Source organism: Ursus arctos, unplaced genomic scaffold (genome assembly GCF_023065955.2).
Source record: "Ursus arctos isolate Adak ecotype North America unplaced genomic scaffold, UrsArc2.0 scaffold_20, whole genome shotgun sequence".
NCBI classification, from domain to species: Eukaryota; Metazoa; Chordata; class Mammalia; order Carnivora; family Ursidae; genus Ursus; species Ursus arctos.
This window is the reverse complement of record NW_026622875.1, coordinates 24038538-24057324: the sequence shown is the minus strand read 5'-3', so window position 1 is coordinate 24057324 and position 18787 is coordinate 24038538. Positions and strand designations below refer to the sequence as shown.

General features: G+C 37.0%; 1 protein-coding gene across 5 annotated transcripts in view; it reads right to left on the bottom strand.

Annotated features, from left to right (window-relative positions):
- Positions 1 to 273: 273 nt before the first annotated feature.
- Positions 274 to 18787, bottom strand: part of PIK3CB (phosphatidylinositol-4,5-bisphosphate 3-kinase catalytic subunit beta) — a 192787-nt gene continuing 174273 nt past the window's right edge. For all 5 annotated transcript variants that reach the window (XM_026497132.4, XM_044383447.3, XM_044383446.3 and 2 more), the window contains exons 20-24: positions 15387 to 15554; positions 14198 to 14321; positions 12521 to 12666; positions 10898 to 11030; positions 274 to 10501 (exon numbers count right to left, since the gene is read on the bottom strand). In XM_026497132.4, coding sequence (XP_026352917.1) covers positions 10364 to 10501; positions 10898 to 11030; positions 12521 to 12666; positions 14198 to 14321; positions 15387 to 15554 — 709 coding nt within the window. In that variant the 3' untranslated portion in view covers positions 274 to 10363. The remainder of the gene's footprint in view (positions 10502 to 10897; positions 11031 to 12520; positions 12667 to 14197; positions 14322 to 15386; positions 15555 to 18787) is intronic.

The following is an 18787-nucleotide window of genomic DNA, read 5'->3' as shown; positions in this document are numbered from 1 at the left end:
AGGAATTTCTGAGGTGAATAATTTTCTACTTGATGTGGGTGCTAGTTACAAAGATGGATTTACTTCCTGAAAATTAATAAAGTTATTTAACTATGTGATACTTACCTTTCTGCCTATATGTTCTATATGAATGTTAAATTTCAATAAAGATTTTAACGTGTACTTACAATAAAGATTTTTAAAACAGCGTGTGTACACACACACACATACCCTACACACCACACTCTTCTTTTGGGAACCTATCCCATAAAAACAAAGCCATCAGTAACAATATATAAGAATATATACATAAGGATGTTTATTGCAGCATTGTTCATAGTGGGGGAAAAAACCCTGGAAATTGTGAATGCCCATTTACAGAGAAATGACTGAATAAATTATAGTACACCAGAAACTAGTCCATCCATTCAGAATGAAGTGCAGAGATTTCCGTAACTTACTTTTGAGTAAAAGAAAAGCAAGTTGCAGAAAAGCAGGTATAAACATAGTGCAATTTTGTAAAAAAAAAAAAAAAAAAAAGAAAAGAAAAGAAAGAAAGAAAAGAGACACCCTATATAATGTGTATGTCTTTATATATTTTTTCAAGTGTTAGTAAAACAGAATGAGGAGCGTTTTGAGATGGTAGAAAATCCTAAGATATAGAAGGAAAATCCTAAGATGTAGAAAGTATTATAAAACATGAATAGTTAACTATGTCACATTGCTGCTTAAGTGAGGAGGATGAGAACTGGAAAGTGTCCATTAGAGTTGGCAACATCCAGGATGCTGGTGGCAAAATTAACACTCAGTCTGAATGAACTGAAGCAGAAGCCACATTAAAGTGGGTGGAGAGTTAGTAGGGTTAAGAGTAAAGTTGGAAAAGGTAATGCTGACAGTTCTCTTGCTAATGACAACTTAAAAAAAACAATCAAAATAGAGAACATATCTTCTTGAAGGCACCAGAGAGCTAAAAAGGCAGTGATGAATTTCTATGCCAAGATGTAGCAGAAGACAGAAACCCAAAATTGTGAGCCAGGCATTTGGAACCACTTAACCCTGGGAATGTTTACTGATTCCACAATAAGAGGTAAAGAAACTAAACAGCACTTTTGATAGCTTAGCAGGGCTAGGGAGATACAACTTGGGGTCCATGAATGCTAATGCTGGGGAACTCTAACAAAATTCCCACACTTTGGGCTGGGATTCCAAAGAGCATAACTTAAGAAATAATAATAAAGAGCTGGTTTGTTTTTGAAATTAGAGTTACCGTGAATGTGAGTATGCAGCATAAATAAATACACAAGCAAATGAGACGCAACAACATAAATTGGTGTCAGCAAAAATAATGAAGCAATGGAAACAGACCCACAGGGTCTGCAGTTTAAGAGTTCACTAAATGTAGAACTTAACTATGTTTAAAATGTTCAAAATAATAAAGACAACTCTGAGAATTTCAAAGGGAACAGAAAAAAAAAAAGAATTTAAAAAGAACCAAACAGAAACTGTAGAATTGAAAAATACACAATGAAATTTGTAACTCAAGATCAGAAAAATACGAAACTGGAAAACAGGTAAGAAGGAAAGATCTAGAAGAAAAATACAAAGAGATTATAGAGGAGAAAGTAATAAATATAGACTACACGGTTAAAGGTCAAATAAGTATAAATGGAGTTCCAAAAAGAGAATTACACAGAGACAGATTTGAAGATAATTTTCCAAATGATGAAAGGTAGCAAGGTATGGATTCAAGAAGTTCTGCAGACACCAAACAGGGAGAATACAAAAAACAGAAACAAAACAAAACAAAACACCCAGGCATATCATAGTAAAACTGCTAAAAACCAAAGACAAACAGAAAATCTTTAAAAGCAGTTAGTAGAAAAAATACACACTAAAATGTTACTGTTTCAGTAGAAAAAATTGATTTTTCAGTGGAAAAATCCCTTCAAAGTGCTAAAATAAGTTAACTACCAACCTAAATTTTTATACCCAGCAAAACTACCATTTATTATCTGGCAAACAAAAGTTTGATGAAATTAATCAAGAGTAAAAACTAAAAGAAATATGAAAGGGTTTTCTTTGGCCTAAGAAAAAAATGATCCCAGATGAAAACTTGAAAATGCAAGAAAAAGGATGAAAATCAATGATAATGGTAAAAACATAGGTACAGATCTCCCTTGACTTATGATGGGGTTATGTCCCAATAAACCCATTGTAATTTGAATATCTTAAGTCAAAAATGCATTAAAAACTGACTGAACATCATAGCTTAGCCTATCTTCAACATGCTCAGAACACTTACATTAGCCTACAGTGAGCAAAATCACCTAACCCAAAGCGTATTTTATAATAAAGTGTTGAATGTCTCATGTAATTTATTCAATACTGTACTGAAAGTAAAAACCATTGTATAGGTACAGAATGGTTATAAGTTTTTCAGTTGTTTACCCCCATGATGGCATGCCTGAAATGGAGTGATGGCTTGCTGCTACTGCCCAGCAGCACAAGAGTGTATCATACTACATGATCACCAGCCCAGGAAAAGTGCAAAATTAAAAATTCAAAGTACAGTTTCTACTGAATGAGTACTACTTTCACACTGTTGTAAAGCTGAAAAATCTTAAGTCAAACCATTGTTAAGTCAGGGACCATCTGTATAGCTAAATGAACAGTGGCTGTATAAACCAATGCTTTCCTGTGGGATTTAACAATGATATATAATTAAAATCCAACAACAATAGCATCTAGATTGGGAGAGAAGTAAGAAGAGTTACTTGCATTGTCTGGGAAGATGATAAAAGTACCAAGTAACATTAGACAAAGATTAAGTCTAGTATGCAAGTTGTAACCTAGTGTATCAATAAAAGAATGGTGAGAGACTGTGATTTCCAAATTAATAGAAAAAATATTTTAAAATTCCATTAAAGCTGGAAAGAAAATCATGGAAAAAGGAACACAAAAAAAGAAAAGCTAGAAAAAAATAAAACTACATAGTAAAATGGTTCACTTAACCCCAAATATATTGGCAATTACATTAAATGTAAATGTGAATGCTTAAATTAACAGATAAGAAGTGTTAAATGGATTTAAAAAGAAAAAACTACCTGCAATTTACAAGAGAAACATTTATAAGGTCTATAAAAGGTGTAAAGAAAAAATGTACCATGCAGCCGCTAACCAAATGAAAGCTGGCATAACTATATTAATATCAATTAAAGTAGACATCAAAGCAAAAAGCATTGCCAGAAACACAGAGAACACTTTAAAACAATTTCTTAAATGGTTCAATTCACCAGGGATATAAATCAACTCTAAATTTGTAAGCACCTAATAATATTGCCTCAAACTATTGAAACCGACATAACCAGAATAGGCAAATCCAAAATCATAGTGGGATATCTTAACTTATCTCTCATAGATACTAGGCAAAAACCCAATAAAGATATATAAACAACTCAACAGAACTGATCTAATGAACATATGTAGAACACTTTTGCAGTATATGGATTTTTTTCACATGTACACTGAACATTTATAATACTTGACCATATTGTGAGTCATAAAAACAAGCCGCACAAATTTGAAAGAATTGAAATCATACAGATGTTTTCTGAATGCCATGCAATCAATCTAAAAATCAACAATAAAATAGTAATGAGAAAATTCACATGTATTTGGAAATATATTTGTAAATAATCAGCAATTCGCACAGAAAGAAAGATGGAGATTAGAACATACTTTTTACTGAATGGTGATGAAAAGACGATTCATCTCAAAACTTAGGGGATGCAGATAAAGATTGTTATTATAAAAGCTAAAGTCAATTGACTAAGCAACCATCTTACAAATTGGAGAGGGGAAAGTAAGACCAAATAAAGTAGAAGGAAGGAAATAATAGGGATGAAAGGAATGTTGAAAACAAACATAACATTAGAGAATCAAAAAAGCCAAAAAGCAAATTCTTTGTAAAGACTGATATAATGGAAAAACCTCTAGCGAGACTAATGAAGAAAATAGAGAAGGCACTAACCACAAACAAGAATGAAAAGAGGACATCAATATAATAATGCAACATTAATAAACTCCTAACACATCAATTACTTTATAGAAATAAAACTTAAAATGTAGATGGACACATTCCTAGAAATTACAACTCTTTAAAATGGACACAATAAGATAAAAATCTGAATATTCCTCTACCTATTAATGAAATCCATACCTCAAAGAAAATATCAGGTCACTGTCAAAACTCTTTATCAGATTTTTAAGTAAGAAATAATGCCAATCTTACCTGTGTCATAAGGTCACAAAACCTTGGTAACAAAACCTAACACAGATCTTAAAAGAAATTCATGGGCCAATCCCACTGATAAAAATAGATGCAAAAATCCCAAATGAAATATTGGCAAATCATATCTTATAGTATATTTTAAAAAATACATCACAATCAAGTTGGGCTCATTCCAGGAATGTAAACCATGGTTTAAAATTTGAACATTAATTGATACAACTTACCAAATGAGGAAAAACCTTAGTAAAATGCAGAAGAATAATTTGATAAACTCAGAATCCTTTCATGATTGAAAAAAAAAATCCCTTGGGAGTTGAAGCATGCTTCTTTAATCTGGTAAAAGATCCAGATTCCAGAACATATACCATACTTAATATTGAAAAGTTTCCCTTTGAGATCAATAAAAGATTTAGTATTGCTTCTATTCAACATTTTATTGCAATTCCTAAATAGGGCAGAAGATCAAGAAAAAGAAACAAAATGTTGAAGGGAATGGAAAGGAAGAAATAAAACTGTATTTGTAGATCATGTGTGCAAAATCAAAATAAGTTCTATAAATAGGATTAATAGAATGTTAAGTATGTCTGCTAAATGCAAACATCAACTGTGTATCTATTTATTGCTCTGAAACGTGTTAAAGCTGTATTAAAATACAGGTTGCTGGATTCCATCTCTAGTGGTTCAGATTCAGTAGGTCTTGCAGAGGGGAGGGGAGGTCCTCAAGAATTTGTAGTTCTAAGCTGTTCCCAGGAGATGCTAATAATCCTACTTAGGGGACCATATTTGGAAAACCACTGCTATAGATTAGCAACAATGAAACTTAAAATCACCCAGAAATCTAACAAAAGCTATAGAAGACTCTACAGAGAAAACTAATCATTGTGCACATAAATTAAAGAGGATCTAAATGAAGTTTACTCCATTGTCATAGATTGGAAGAGTCAATAGTCTTAAAATGTGAATTTGTTTCAACCTAATCTATAATGCAATTTCATTCAGAATTTCCACAGGTTTCTTTTCGTGGATCTCAACAAGCAGATTCTGAAATGTGTATTGAGGCATCATTTGATAATTGTGAGGAAAGAGCATTAACACTTAAGACAGATTCCCTGAGTTTGAATGCTGGCTCTTACTTTCTGACTATGGACAAATTATTTAACCTTCTAAGCCTCAGTTTTCTCATCTGTAAAGTAGGGAAGGACACTTGCACCTGTACGTAAGGTTGTTATACAGATTAAATATATACAGTTTAGATGAATGCCTAGTACACGCTAAATGCTATGTATGAATATGATAAATTAACTTAAAAAATAAAAATAGGGAGGTGAAATCTACTGGATATCTTCTAGAGTCCAGAAGCAGGCTCCTGTAATATATGGACACCTGGCTTATGACAAGGGTGGATCTATAGAACAGTGGTCAAAGGATCCCAATAAAAGATACTATGACAACTTGGTGCCTAGGAAAAAACACTTCACACTATTTATAAAAAGCAATTCCAGGTACATTACAGATCTAAATGGAATAGGTTTGTTTTTTTCTTTTGAAGAGCTTTTAGAGAATAGTCCAGGAGAGCATCTTCATGACCTTAGGGTAGAGAAACATACCTTAAATACTACACAAGGGATATTAACCATAAAGGAAAATAATGATAAATTTTACATTAAAATTAAGATCTTGTGTTATGACAAGAAACATTAAGAGAATGTGAAAGTCACACACTGAGTGGAAACCATATTTTCAACATGTGACTGACACAAAGCTTGTACACAAAACACATAATTTCACGTAACAAAAAACAAAAAGCAATATTAAAAACAACACTGTCTTCAGAACAACAATAAAAAAAACGAACAGCAGGTATCCAAATAAATAAACGGACAAAGGACTTAAGCAGGCAATTCACAAAGGAAAAAAAGCAATTTAATCTCATTACTCTTCAGAGAATGCAAATTTTTTCACCCCCCACATCAGAATGGCTAGTTTTTAAAATGTTGGCTAACTGGGTACTGGTGAGAACATGGAGCGATAAGAATTAAGAATTGGAGGAAGGTAAGTTGGCACAACCACTTATTTTAGCATTCCTTAGTCAAAATAAAGGTATGCATAATCCTATGACCAATTAATTTTAATCTTAAGTATATACATCCAAAGAAATATATACATCTGTGAATCAGCAGATAAATTATACTCATCATAGCAGCATTATTTATTTATAATAGCCTCAAACTAGAAACCACATGTATGTGTTCTAACGGTAGAAAGGATATATAGATTATAGGGTATTCATTAAGATGGAATATTGTGTGGTGATGATAAAGAATGATGCCAACGCATGGCTGAACCTGAAAGACATAACGTTGAGCGAAAGAAGCCTGACCCAAGAAGTAGGTAGCGTAACTGTTAAGTCAGGAAAGGAGATGATTGCCATCAAACAGACAGTGATTTTGTTGGCAGAGAGGAGGAAGTCCTGACCAGGAAGGGGAACTGGTAGGGCTTCTGAAGTGTTGGCAATGTTCTTTCTTGACCTATGGGATGGTTTTCTGGATGTCTGCTCTAGAATATTTGCTAAGCCTATTTATATGCCTTATTTTATACACTTTATGTGCCATTTCTCACAATAAAAAAAAGTTGGGGATTTGAATGGGGAGAGTTTTCTGAGTGTTGAACCTGGGCTTTACCAAAAGTGGGAAGGAACCCTAAGTTCCAAAAAATCCATTAGTTATACATTTTAGAGCAGGAATAGTCCAGCAGGTGATGTCAGACATTTTTCCCATCATCAGACAAGGGAGATAAAACTGCCACAGTGAAAGAGGAGGAGGCTCCAGGATGGCATGACAAGTTTAGATCCTGTCTGGATCCCTGAGAAGTGCGGCGTTCTGGAGTGTAGGAAGGGGAAGAGGCAGATGCAAAGAAATAACTGTTGAGCCTGTTTGCCCAAGGATCCCGTTTTTCCTCCCCTCCAAGCCTTTGTAACATGCTGTACCTTCCTGCTTAATCTTACCTATCACCCCTTCACCTAGCTTCTATCTGTCTTTGAAGACTCAGCCCAGAGGCCCTCTGCTCCAAGAAACCCTAGCACTTGCCCCCTCCTTTTTAAAAGCTGCCCATTCAACAGTCAGGGTCACATGTCCATCTCTACTCTCCACCCCATGGACCTTTTACCTTCTGCAGACAAGTGACCTCTGCATTACAGGGTGCCTGACTGGTCTGGTGCTAATAGTCAGGGCTGTGGGCTGGACAAGGCAGAACTGAGAAGACACTGCAGGGACCTCCTCGGACAGAGCTCTGGAAGGTGCTTTCCTTCCCTGAGATTCCTCCCTTTAGTGGCTTTCAAGTGGGGGAAGCAGGGAAAGAAAGGAGTTTGCCTCTGAATTGGGACTCAGCCTATGGTCTCATTCAAAGTCTTAACCTAGCCTCTTCCCACCACACAGAAATGAGTATGGCAGTTATTATCAGTCCCATTTTACAAACTAGGAAGCTCAGACCCTGGGAAAAAAATACTTTACTCAAGGGTAAGAGAGGAAGATCTGGATTGCAAATATTGGTCTCTGCAGCCTAGGGTCTGCCTATAGACTTTTGAGGTTAATACTCAGGAATTACTTGTTCAACAAAGCCATCCTTTGTCTTCCCAGACCCAGGCAGACACAGAGGCTGCCCTCAAGTATGGAAATGCACAGGGTTTCCAAAACATTGGATAAACTTGGGACAGGACCAAAAGACAAGGAGCCAAGTGTTTTGGGCTAAGATTTATTGTTGACCAGAGCACTCAACAGCCAAGGTACTAGATAACCAGCCCCCATGCAACAAGCTCATCCTGCAGCCCAGGCTTCTAGGCTGCTATCCTCTGCCTTCTACCTCCTCTTCTCTGGTTCTGCCACAGCCCCTGAGAATCAGAAATATGCAATTCAGCAAGTATGTGGGGAGCATCCGTTAGGAGTGGTCAGCAGCTACAGGGGCTACTGTATCACAGTGTCCTGGTTATCTTTGAGGGGCTTATGGCAGAGAGGGTGGAGAGGAGTCCAAACCATCCTGGGCTCAGGCCCAGCACTGTCCAGGAGGGTTCATTTACCTTTCTTACTCTTCACATTCACATTCATTGATTTGGCATGTATTTTACCAAGGCTCCCTATGGGCTGAGTAAACTCCTCTAGAAACAGTGGTGTCCACTTCTAGCTGGCAATGTTCACCAGTCTCCAAACCCCTGACCAGCAAGACCTAGTGCATGTAAACATAGACTGCCACCAGACAAGGATCCTTGAACAAATCTATCCTTCCACGGTCCTATGCCTGGAATTTTAAGTCTGAACCAGCCCTGGGAATGGTCAGTTCAGAGGCCAATATCCATCCTTAGCTGACAGAACTAAGAAACTATGACTTGCTCTGAACATCTGCCCCGTGGAAGAGAATTACAAAGTGGCCATAGTCTGGCCGTGGCTTGGGTACTCAGTCACTGAAGGGGCAATCTCCCTAACGTCAGGGCACCTTGCAAAGATACGAAAACTTGATGAGCCTCATGCTCCTACCAAAATCCAAGAGGCCTCCCACACTGCCTGCTGGGGCCGGGAAGCAGAGAGAAGTCAGAGAGGAGACCATGAGCCTCAGCCTACTTCTCAGATTGATTTGTTTATTGACTTGACCATTTCTTAGAGTTCCAGTGCCAAGAGCTAAAGGCCTGTGCTAGCCATAAAGAAGCAGCCCACACATCCCAAGAGCAGCTGAAACCAGCTCACCCATTTATTTGACTGAGAACATTAAGGAGAACAACAAAATTAAACAATCTTTAATAAAATTCCTATAGAAAACTCAGTCACAGGGTAAATATTCGGTTCTCTTTTTCATGTCACTGAGGATTGAGAGCTCCCAAAAGTCTTTGGAGAAAAAGCAGTAGTTTTGCTGGATATTGCCAGTACTCAGAAAGAGCATCCATTTACACATTCAAACCAGTAGTTCTTATTGCACATATTAACATTATTTGCCATCTAGCACCCTAAATGTATGGTACCTCAACAAATAAATTAAAGAATTCCATGTGGCATGAAACCATTTCAATTTGAACTAATATCCTTGAAAAATCACATTATTACAAGTTTTAATAAATACAGTAAGAACAGCTGGCATTTTACTAAAATACTGAATTTTAGGTCTGGAGATGATTCCATAAATAGTTTCTTTTCATTTGTTTTCTGTCTTGGATGCATTTGCTCAAGTATTATGCTCTATGAAGTGAACTCTTTCATAGATACCATGTAAAAACTGAAATTACTATGTGCCTCATTACAGAAGCAACTGGAAGAACTGGATCTCATATAGTTAACTAAAAAAGTAACTTAGGAAACTTAGGAAAAAGCTCTTTTTGTAAAACTTTAAAACACAGATGGAAAAAAAACCAAAGAAATGTCTTTTTTTTTTTTTTTACAGAACTCCCACTAGAAATTTTATAAATATATATGCAGCATATATATTATATTTGCCTCACGAGCAGATTTTCACCAAGTCTGGTAGGAATGATGCTGTCATGGCAGATAAATATCAACAGAAGAGCTAATCTTTCCACAGATTTAAAGATTTCTTTTGAAAAATAATCATAATTTCAAATTATGTTATAATTTATAGTTGATATAATTTAAAAAGGGAAGAAAGATACCTTTCTTTTAAGAACAACTACCAGTCCCCATGTGTGGATAAGTTGGCTGAGTGATAACACTTGGTCACAATACAAAAAGAAGTATTTACACCTTTCTGGAAAAGTACCAAATACTTAAAAAAAAAGAAGAAGAAGAAGAAGAAGGAGAAGAAGAAGACAGAAAACAATCTCTAGTAGCATTCTTCGGCGTGCAAAGTCAGCAGGAAATGATTATCCATTATGTTGGGAGTTTTCATGATGAATCTTGGAAGCATTCAATAAAGCAGAGGGTGGTCATTGGGGATTGTTCAGATTAGGTTCTGTGGGATGCCTTGGTCTTAATTTAACTGAGTTCCAGGATTTCATTCCCTTTATAACATCTCTGGCAGGGTCGTGTTCAATTTAGTGCAAGTGCAAATTGAAAACTAAACAAAACCAACAAATACATTAGGAGCAAAGGCTGATCATTAAGATCTGTAGTCTTTCCGAACTGTGTGGGCCATCCAGTTTACTTTAGTAGTCCAGCTTTCCCTGAGTGCCTCATCAAATTTTTGCTTAAATTGCTTGAGTGCTTCTTCTTCACTCTTCCCTAAGGCAAGAGAGTCCTAAAAATGAAAGGGAAAAAAAAAATCTTATCTTATATATCCTCCACAGTGACATGCAAATGTCAAAATCTCAGCCATGCCTCCCCAGCCACCATCAAGCTGTGTGCCTCATGTTCTTATTTAAATGCCTTTTGTAGGATGAAGAATGACAAAAGGTAGGGTGATAATATAATATATATATATATAATATAATCTCTGCCAAAGGGTTTTTGAAGATGAAATTTAGGATTACTGCAAGACAATTACTCAAGCTGCTTGTCACTGCCATTCCTGGGTAAGAACAGAATAACAGGAAACGGCTTTATTTCATTCCCTTTGAACATTTAAATGAAATAGATAGGTATAGTTGAGCTTCATGCCTACAAAGTCCAATATACAAAGAAAAGGGGTTTGTACCTTAAGATACTGTATATCCTTGACTGATGTGAGCTCAGGAAGCCCTGCAGTCAACATCAGTGCAAAAAGAGTGATGAAGAGATTCCCGTGCCGTCGTAGAATCAGATATGCATCCTCACAACACTGGCGGAAGCTGCAGTTGATGCAACAAATCACAAGAACATGGTATTAGAGAGGAGAGCAAATTTCATGAAGGCAAACAAGAGAGACATATCTAGACTCCGTATGAGCTGGAAATTTTCTCCTGAAGGTTCATTTCTGATTTTTTAAAACTCTTTGAAAATTGTCCCAAGAATAAAATTTACATAGACTAAATCTAGCTGTCTAAAATCACACACACTAAATTGAAATTCTAATAAATGGCTTACTCTGTGCTTTTTAATTCTCTGAGACCCAAAAACTAGTTTAAAACACGTGGTAATTTATAATCCATGAGGATTTCTGAACATATTTGTAGATTCTAGATTTGTAGCCTAACTCCAGAGACTAGTTTCTTTGATCCCCCCCCAAGTCAGTATCAGTGCTTCTGCATTGCAATTCCATATCATCTTGCTTTCCCTCTCTCTCCTCTTAAAGATAGTTTTCAAAAGGACCATTCAATGCTATCTTCCTAATTTTGCCAAAAAGAAAAATGAACACCCAGAGGTATATTCTGCAGAAACTCAGGCAGAACTACAAATGATAACAGCAATCATTTGGCAAGCACATAAGTATGAGTTGGTCACATCATATAACTTAACTCTAATTACCGTAATAGCCCTAAATTTTTAAAATTTATTTATTTAGGGGCGCCTGGGTGGCACAGCGGTTAAGCGTCTGCCTTTGGCTCAGGGCATGATCCCAGCGTTATGGGATCGAGCCCCACATCAGGCTCCTCCGCTATGAGCCTGCTTCTCCCTCTCCCACTCCCCCTGCTTGTGTTCGCTCTCTCGCTGGCTGTCTCTATCTCTGTCAAATAAATAAATAAAATCTTTAAAAAAAATTTATTTATTTAAGAGAGAGAGACTGAGAGCGAGCTTGCGGAGGGACAGAGGGAGAGGAAGAGGAGCAGACTCCCCACTGAGCATGGAATCCTGACATGGGGCTCGATCCCACAAAACTAAGATCATGACCTGAGCCAAAATCAAGAGTCGGATGCTTAACTGACTGAGCCACCCAGGTGCTCCAGAAGAGCCCTAAAATTTAATTACTTTTGTCCCTATTTTATGATGAAGAAACAAAGACAAGAAGACAAGTAATGTGCTTGGATACCTACAAGTAGTAAGGACTAGATCAGAGATTACAAAGTTCTGAACGCTGGCTCCCTTAGAATGAGAGCAAAATGCCTGTCCCTCTCAGCATCTCATTATGAAATGTCTTAATAGTTTCAGAGAATTTTCTAGGACAGATAAATAGCGGTATACTATTGGAATAAAACACAGTAACTTACTTCAAATTTCTAGATTCCGTTTCTCCACTCTGAACCAGAACATGGATCTGACAGGCAAATTCCCCAAAAGCCCCCAGTTAGCACACTAAATATTTCCCTGATCTAAATATATCTCAGTTAAGAAATGCTAGTCCAGCTAGTCAGATGAGAGAATGTCAGGTATGTTTTATCCATGACATGAGGGCAATACTCACCGGCCAAACTTCTCTGTGTTTCCTGTTTTTCCTTGTTGAATCACATGAATGAAATCATAGGTAAGAATAAAAGGCACCCGTTCCCTTTTAATGCCAAATTTAGACTTGAAATTTCCAAGAATATGTCCAAAGTCAATGTGGAAGAGCTGGAAAACAAATGGAACTTAGCTTCTCTTGTTTCTCTGGTTCCAAAGAGAAAGGCAAGATCTCAGCAGTCCTAGGCCCCCAACACTACACTGATCCTCAACTGAGCCCCTTTCTCACTCTTTTTATTGACATATATAGTTGATACACAATAATATATTAGTTTCAGGTGTACAACATAGTGATTTGATAATTACATACATTACAAAATGTTCATGAGCCCTTCTCTCTTTTCAAAGACTATTGGGTCACTTGGGAAGAGTGTTTCTAACACTCATAGATCTTTTACACTTAATAATAACCCAGACCTGATATTAAACTGCATTTACCCAGTGGGAAAGACAAATCTTTAAAAAGTCAAAGTAAAAAAGAAGAAAAAGAGGGGCGCCTGGGTGGCGCAGTTGTTAAGCGTCTGCCTTTGGCTCAGGGCGTGATCCCGGCGTTCTGGGATCGAGCCCCACATCAGGCTCCTCTGCTGGGATCCTGCTTCTTCCTCTCCCACTCCCCCTGCTTGTGTTCCCTCTCTCGCTGGCTGTCTCTATCTCTGTCAAATAAATAAATAAAATCTTTAAAAAAAAAAAAAAAGTCAAATAGTTCTATGTATCAAACTATTTTGGTCAATATTTCTACATACGGAAACAAAAAAAAAAGTACAGTCTTGCCCCAGCAGCCCTCTCAACACCCTTAGTGCTACTATTTAGTGGTAACTTCTCCCCACTCTTTCATGGGTTTTTCCTCCATTTTTTAAAAATGGTATGTTTATACTTATTTTTTACCTCCTAGTTTTCAAATAAATTATGGAAGGTAAAGACTTAGTACTTTGTGCTGATGTAATGCTATACAACGAGGCACAGTATATCATAATTTCTGGTCAAATCAACACTCCGTGTTTACACTCTTCAGGCTATATAAATACATTTCAAAGCTAAGCCATGTGGCAACAGTAAACTATGACTACATTTCCTTTTTGCCCATCTTTTTCCTTGACAAAGCTTTTTTTGGCTTAGTGTTTCAGGAGCTTCTCATTAATTCTTCCCCAAATCTTTTTTTTTTTTTTTTTAAGATTTATTTATTCATTTGAGAGACAGAGAGAGTGAATCTGGCGTGGAGGGACGAAGGAGAAGGACAGTCCCAAGCAGACTCCCCACTGAGTGCAGGGCCTGAAGTGGGGCTCAATCCCATGACTCTGAGACCATGGCCTGAGATGAAACCAAGAGTCAGATGCTCAACCGACTGTACCACCCAAGTGCCCCTTTCCCCAAATCTTATATTGAAAGAATATGTCGTTTTAAATAAGTACAATAACTTTTCAAACATTAGACAGACAAGTGCTTATCACCTAACTTTAAGCAAACAAACCAATGAATATATGAAGCAGATGGTATGTGAAACGAGGGATGGGAAATAAAGGGAAAGCACAAAGACATAACTCTGAGAATCACTAAAGAATCTGCCTGAATTGCACAAGAGACTGGGCTGTATGTAAGTAATAGCATCACCGAGGCCCTTGGCAGACTCTGGGGAGCAGCTCACCTGGCCGGTTTTTTTGACCATGATGTTGTCACTATGTCTATCACCAATCCCAAGGACATAAGAAGCTACACAGTAGCCGGCACAGGACAAGGTAAACTCCTCAATGGCTCGGTCTAGGTCATCCCTGAAAGAGAGAGAGAGAAATAAATAAATAAATAAATAAATAAATAAATAAATAAATGCAGCAACAAAGGTTTTCCGTCTCCAAAAGTATGGGATGAGACCCAATTCACACTTCTGCTTCCTTTTTAATTGTGAGTAGAAAGGCAACACAGAGCTGCTAAAACCCTATGAGCAGAACATTCTGGAGCAGCCAAAAGAGGGAGGATGAACACTGCAGAAGAGGGCAGAAAGGAGTCAACAGGAAGACTCAAAGACATCAGATAACTGGACCTCAGCCATTCAAACTGATGTGTCCTGGGGACTGAGCTTCATTGGGGTTGGGAGTAAGTTCATATGCATAATAACAGAGGAGACCATCAGCTTTGCTAGCTGATACTGGGCTTTAGAACATTTTTTGGTCAGTTTTGACCTAACACTAGAATTCCATGTTTAAGAGTTAAGTTCCAATACTTAAAATCACTGACTTAAATTAGAAGTTAGTAATACAGACCCTTTAGAGACAAGGTCTTAAGATCGAAATATGAAAACTAATTCTCACATACAAGTCCTTCGGTGTTGACAATGATAAAATATATATCTGACTTTTAAGTCATTAGCCAAATATACTTACAGTGTTTTCCCCTCACTGTGAAATTCCTCAATTGTATATGATTAGGGCTTTCCCAACATAGTAACCATTAATAACACAATTCCCAGCCCTGTGGTTTTTTTTTTAATTTGGAGCAATCACAGTCTACAAACTCATTTACTTCTATTGTAAAAATCTACTGAAAACTTACTAAGTTCATACATTCATGTAATTACAGAAGTTGACACATTCAAAAAATTATTTTAAAAATTCATAAATTCTTAGACTGTAACTACTACAAGGCTCTGAAATTTGATCTAGATAAAGGAGAATTTAATGCTAACCATCTGTGAGACTTTAGGAAGGCCTATTTGTCATTCTGATCTAACCTGAAATAAAGCAATAAGTAACACTAACATTTCCTCTAGGACACTGATGATTCTACTTGAAAAAACAGTTATTTGTCTGGTTGTTTGTTTAGAAGAATGATAAACTAACCCAGAATTGTATTCTTTAAGCCAGTTCAGAAGGGCATCTTTGTTGAAGGCTGCTGCAGCAGCCACGTTGCTACTGTTCAGCTGAATGTCAGCAATTGTTTCAGAGGTGCTCACAACTTCAATGAGGCCAGAGCGGTCTCCTGTTGCTAAACAGCCATAAGGCAGCATCCTGAAAGGAGAAAAAAAATGGGCATAGTCACATGTATATGTTATCCATAAAATGAAACTTTAACAGAGTAAGTTTCTTCTTTGATTTTTAAGAAGTTTTATTACTATTGATACCCTCGCCATTTTTGTCCTATTGTCATATGGAAAAATACAAGTTCTATTTTCTGTTGAGGGGTAAATCTCTTGGCCAACAGATAATATAGTTTACTAGAACTTCAATGTACCAGCTAAATGTATAATCTGTTATCTAGTTATTCTGGTGAAATATTCTATCTGTTTGTGTAGATGGACAGAAGCATATCAGAAAAGAACAGTTTTTTATTTTTATTCGAAATTTTGGAGAAGGGAACCACCCTTTATGGAGCACCTAATAGATGCCACACAGCAGGCTAAGCACTTCACACATTACCTTGCTTAATGAATGGCAACTCCATCCTTGCAGTTGTTCAAGCCCACAATCTTAAGGTCACCTCTGACTCTTTCTCTCACAACCAGCATTTACCTGTCTTGAAAATGTGTACTTAAGACTTCTCTGCCTCCACTCTTCCTCTAGCTCCTACCCTAGACCAAGTCACCATCAACCCTTACTCAATTATTCAAGTTTCCTTATTAGCCTCCCTGCTTCCACATTTAAATGCAACAGCATTATAATCCATTTAAAAAGTATGCATAGCATGTCACTCCCCCCAATCAAAATCTCTGCAATGGCTTTCCACCTTAGCGTGAAAGCCAGTATGCCTGCCCTAGCTCACAAGGCCCTTCACCTTTCCTCGTATCCTTCCCTTGTTCACTTTATTCCTACTACACTGGCTTCCTTGCCTTCTTCAAACGTATCAGGCACAACATTACCTCATTCCATTTTCCTGCCTAGAACATCCTTCCCAAGACCTCTACATGATTTACTCCCTTATTTCTTTGAAGTCTTTACTGAAATGTTTCTGTCTCAGTGACAAATTCCTGATCATCCTATTTAAAATTACAGAACTATCTGTGACACAATACTTGCTATCTCTTCCTTGTTTCATTTTCCTCTATAACCTCAACACTATCCAGACATCTTGTACATTTTATTTATTTGTTTCTTTATTGTCTCTCTCTCTCCACCATTAGAATGGGAGTTCTACCAGGCAGGGATGTTTTGTTCCCTGCTGTATCCTCAGTGCCTGAGAATGCGCCTGGCACAAAGCACACACTCAGTAAATATTTCTGAATGAATTGACAATTTTAATAACAAAATCCCTGTAAGGTAAGTTCCCAGTTTTACAAATAAGAAACAAAGTAATTTGCAAAAGGTCATACATTTAACTAAGCTTAAGATCTAAGACTTAAAACTAGGTCTGTGTGGCTCTAAAATTATCTTTTAAACACAACAGTCTCTAGACTGTATATAACAGTCTCTAGATCTGTATATAACAGATCTCTAGGCTGCTCTTGTGTAAAATAATTTTTGCTAAATTGATAGGTAGCATTTTGCTCTGAATTTCATTTATACGATCCCTAATAAAAATAAATATTTTTCATGTCTCTTTTAGCCATTTTAAGATTTTCTTTTATGACTTACGTATTCACATACTTCCCCTATTAGGGTTTTAAAGTATTTTCCTTAGTGACTTATATGACTTCTTTATATATATATATATATATATATATATATGATCTATATATATTTTCTTCTTTTGGTTGTAAATATTTCTTCAGTTTTGTAAAAACTGTGTTATCCTTACAGCAACTCCAAACTAGAATGTTGATACCTTGGGAAGTTCAAATGAAAGATGACTACAGAAAATGCAATGGATGGGATTCCAGGACTCAATAAATATATGGGTACAGCTATGTGCCATGCATTGTGTTTGCTGCTGGTGATACAGAGAGGAAAAAAAAAAAAGCAGTCCTTGCTCTCACTGAGCAGACAAGGCACAAATCACAATGTGCATGTGATCTTTGTATGAATGAGAAATGCCATGAGAACATGTCAAGAGTTAAGAAAGATCTCTATGTGGAGAAAGGACAGCAGGGCTGGAGGAAAATATAAGGGAGAATACAAAAGCAAGGTGAGGACAAGAAACAGTGTTAGAAAGACTATGCAGGGCCCTACAGGTCATGTAAGGGCTTCTGTCATTCTCTTAGAGGCACTGAGAAAGCTTTGAAGGACTTTATGAAAGAGGGCGTGTGTGTGTGTGTACGTACGTGCATGCTGGGAAAATTTATGAATGTATTACTGTAACAACCCAATAAAAGAGTCAAATTTCATTAAATAATCCCTAAATTTCCATACAACCAAGAATTCAATTATTTTATGCCTCTTTTAGGCACTTTCCTAGTTCTAATAAGGCTGGGAAAACTGTCAAACTACATGTTGGCAGCCTGATATACCAATAGACTGCTTTACATCTGAGTAGTTTGTGGGTTTTTTTCCCTCCTTTTAAAAAGTTACCTTTCAATAAGAAAGGTAGCTTGGAGCATGGAAGCTTTCCCAACACCCCTGTCCTTCTCGTGACACAACACATGTGAGGTAAACAGTGCATAGTTAAACTGCACTTTGGCTCACTTTCCTGCTTCTCCTCCCACCTCACTTGCAGCCAAACTGGGCAAAAATCCAACAACTTCCTCTTCAAAAGCATGCAATGATAAAAGCATTCAATGTCTCGAGGATGAAACTCTCACAATGGGAAGGAAAAAACATCCTTGTCAGACAGACAGTTTGACAGAAGTCAAGCTGGGGACAAACTCCTGGAGCCCTGACCATCTTACATGGGCTCGATTTGCACTCAACTTCCACACTTCTTAAAAGGCTGAACAACAACTGGTAATATTTCCCTTCCTTTCTCACACTCTCTGACCCAAGGAGCAATTTGTTACCTTTCCATTAAACAAGAATTAAAATATAAATTCTACAGTGGAGGGGATGGCAGCCCCATAACCCTACTCTCAATGGGTATGTAGAAAATTTTCTCTGTCCTTGACTCTAACACATTGACCCAAATCGGAGTGGTACCGGGGTCCCTTGCTTCTAAGGGAGGAAAATATAATTCCTTTACCTAACGTTTGCATTGCTTCCATCTTCTTCCTTAATCCTTCCAAGATTATCGATACAGTGTTATTAAAGAACTGTTAATTAGCACTCTTAAAAGGGAAGTAAATCCCATTAATGTAATTCAGATGTAAAGTCACAATGAAGACAGCTGTCCAAAATTCAGGGGGTGGAAAAGGGCTGTCAAATCTACCAAAGGTCAG